Below are 3279 nucleotides of genomic sequence, written 5' to 3'. Positions count from 1 at the left end.
ACCCTGTGGGGAAAATCTCTAGTTCTGAACTGGTGAGCTTCTAGTACATTTAGACCCAGTACTGATTCGCGATAAATCTCTTTTGCATGCAAGCAACTGGCGAATTTAACATGGCGATGTCCTAGGAAGTGTCAATTGCCCCCCGCTGCATCACTTTTTCGATAGTTCCGAACTAGTCCTAAATTCTATAGTTCGGTACCAGTTCTAAAATCGACAGACGAAAGAAAAAATTATCATGATTTTTCAATCTATTTGGTTCTTCCGTGTGTGCGATTTTAAGTTATTTTGGAAGAAATGTGTTTTCAATTTGAAGTTAAATTTGTTTGAATGATTGTAAGAAATGTACGTTTACATACCTGTGGCTGTTCTTTTGGAAATGAATGCACCTAATGTGCAAGTTTCAAGTCGCTAAAAGTTGCCGCTGATTTTTTATGATTTGTTTTGTGGAGGTTGTTGAGCATTTTCTTCCATATAGGTAAATGCCTGTGAACTTTGTGCTCACACGAGCGCCTTGGCATATGCAACGGATTTGTGCGCATTAGCGGCAGCACAGTTTTTTTTTTTTTTTTGGGCTTTAGGAACAAATCGAAAGTTCCATTTATGGCTAGGTTTATACACCTTAAATAGCCGGTTATTAAATCGTGATGTATTCAGTGGTTATCGTTGTCTTATACCATTTGAATACGATAGTGTTTCTTTTCTAAGTCGAAATGCTATTTGTCCCAAACGCTGTGGATTACAGCTTCCTTTAGCATAACACCAGTCTATCTGCGAACGATTGTTTGGTTAGTTGTAATCTTTCGGCTAAACTGCTGGACAATGTTGCTTCCATTTATCTTGTATCGACGTGTTTTGTTGAAATTCCGCGTTGAAGAGTGTTTTATTATACGACTCCTTGATGTTGCTTCTTTCTGGCTGATGTTAGCGTAACAGCTGCTTTCCTCATTCTTATTTTATGACATTTAAGAACAACACAAGACTACATAAGACAATACACCAAGACTGAAAACACAAACATAGAATGACAGATTGAGTACATTTGTTTAAACGAATGTTATAAGTTGATATATAACTAGTAGTGAAACTAATCAGTTGAGTATATTTTATCTCATTTGTATAAAACATACAATAGTTTTGTATATTTTAATGCTTTCTAAGTTAAATTTTTTATTTTTATTTTTTTTTCTAAATTTCTTATTTTGTTTTTTTTTTTTTTTTTCCTAAAATTCTTATTTTTTTTTTTTTTTCATTCAATACCTTGTTTGTTTTTGTCTTCTTATATATTACCTTTTTTTTTTTTTTTTTTTAAAGTGCTTTATCCAGCCCACTTCTATGTAGAAAGTCGGCCAGTTGTTTGTATGTGGCAGGCAGTTTTGAAAGAAGAATCTGTTTGAAATTTTGGTAGTTTCGGAAAAGAGAATTATCATTACGTAAGTTGTTATATTTGATACAATCAAATATGAGGTGTTCAGGAGTTTCTTTTATGTTGCATGCGCTGCAATTGTCTGATCTGTAATGCTGAAATTTGGTTAAATAAGTGCTACCGTACGTGTGTCCAGTAGCAATTCTGTTAAAAAGTTTTATGTCGTGTGCTTCTAAGTCTACATTTTTGTTTTTAAACCATGGCTGTTTTTCTTTGGGCGTGCAAAATTCTACTATGTCCGGGTCCCAGTTTGGAAGTTTGTTGGTAAATTCTTGTTTGGCTTCAGTCCACAAAATTTTGCTAATCCTTCTCAGTGCTTCACAAGGTGTGAGTTTTGGGGGTAAAGACTTACCATGGTCAACTGCTGTTTTTGCTGCTATATCCGCTTTTTCATTTATGGTAATACCCACATGGCTAGGTGTCCAGACTATTGCAATGTTTTCTATTTGGGAGTGATAAAGTTTGTTATGGATTTCAGCTACTAGGAAATTGTGTGTGGTGCGGCTTTTTAGGGCCTTAATTGCACTCTGACTGTCTGTAAATATTGCTACTTTTTTACTATCATTATTAATGGCTATCGTGATTGCTTGAGAAAGTGCTACTAGCTCACCGTAAGTTGATGTGAAGTTTCCATCTATATTGAACAGGTATGAGACGTTAGCCGTTACCACATAGACTGCACAGCCAATTTTGTTATCTGACACCGATGCATCAGTGGCATACACTTTGAAACCTTCCTCTTTTAGCGTGTTAATTTTTTGGTTGTAGATAGCTCTGAGTTGTGTAGGGGTAACGTTCTTTTTGGACTGGGCCAATTCTGATTCGTAGCAGGTGAGGTTATGGTGTCTTTTGAAAGCTACATTTGTATCTATGGTGTTGATAATTGCTTTAAATTTTTCGTACGTTATGCTGTAGCTGGAATTTATGGGAGGTCTGTTCTGGATCTGTGTTCTAAGTTCAGGATTGATCAACCACTGTTTGACAAGTTCCTTGGCCGTAAGCCATACAGCTCTGGGAAGAGGTGGAAGTTCACAAGCCAGCGCGTATCTCATGAGTGTTGGAGTGTTTGGAGGAACTCCGAGGCATCTCCTCAGCGTTTCATTTAAATTGGTCTGTAGCTGCTTGTTATACCCTTTAGGGGCATTTGCATAACTGGTGTTGGCATATTCTGCTTTGGATCGTACAAACGCTTTAAAAAGATTTATAGAAGTTTTAGGTGAAATACCTGACTTGATAGATGTTAATTTTGAAATAAGGTTTTTACCTGAAGTTGTTGCTTTTTTAATTTCACTAATGTGTACCTTAATGGTTGAGTTCGCGCTAATTGTTCTTCCCAGCCATTTGAAGTGATGGACTTGTTCAATGTTTAGGCCGTTGATGGATACACTAAAGGTTTGTTTATTGTTTGCAGACATATACATGAATTTTGTTTTGTTCGGATTAAATTTGAGATTTAAGCTGTCGCATTTTGCCTGTAATTCTTCTATTTTGTTTTGTAAATTTAGAGCTGCAGAGAATCTGTTTGTGCCAGTGGATATTAACGCAAGATCGTCGGCAAACTGAAATAGTTGAGTCTGAGAGTTATTAATTTCGTGCAGTTGGGCTGTATAAATATTGAATAGCGTTGGGGAAAGGCAGCTACCTTGAGGTAGGCCAGAGTTTACCTCAACAGTGTGATTACCTAGGGTCAGATGTCTTTTAGAAAAATAGTTGTTAATCCAGTTTGCAATTGTTGGGTCAATGTTGCATTGTAGAAGAATATTATGAAGTGAAACAAGATCTACTCTATTATAGGCGTCCGACATATCTAAGAAACAAATCATAGCATATTCCCTACATTTCTTTCTATCTGCTAT

General features: G+C 36.2%; 1 protein-coding gene across 5 annotated transcripts; it reads right to left on the bottom strand.

The window, feature by feature from the left end:
• Positions 1-553: 553 nt before the first annotated feature.
• Positions 554-3264, bottom strand: LOC118746102. Of its 5 annotated transcripts, XM_036479880.1 has the most exons (5): positions 3105-3264; positions 2688-2982; positions 2034-2612; positions 1776-1958; positions 1289-1386 (listed from the first exon to the last, which is right to left on the bottom strand). In XM_036479880.1, the coding sequence occupies exons 2-5, from the start codon at positions 2842-2844 to the stop codon at positions 1331-1333; spliced, it is 975 nt and encodes a 324-aa protein (XP_036335773.1). In that variant the 5' UTR covers positions 2845-2982; positions 3105-3264; the 3' UTR covers positions 1289-1330. The 5 variants fall into 5 exon arrangements, with proteins under 5 accessions (XP_036335772.1, XP_036335773.1, XP_036335769.1 ...); XM_036479876.1 differs by having other exon boundaries at positions 2688-3264; XM_036479877.1 differs by having other exon boundaries at positions 1776-1865; positions 2688-3264.
• Between the last annotated feature and the right edge of the window lie 15 nt (positions 3265-3279).

Source organism: Rhagoletis pomonella, unplaced genomic scaffold (genome assembly GCF_013731165.1).
Source record: "Rhagoletis pomonella isolate Grant_MI unplaced genomic scaffold, Rhpom_1.0 Rhpom_scaffold_00010, whole genome shotgun sequence".
Taxonomy (NCBI): domain Eukaryota; kingdom Metazoa; phylum Arthropoda; class Insecta; order Diptera; family Tephritidae; genus Rhagoletis; species Rhagoletis pomonella.
This window is presented reverse-complemented; position numbering and strand designations above follow the sequence as displayed.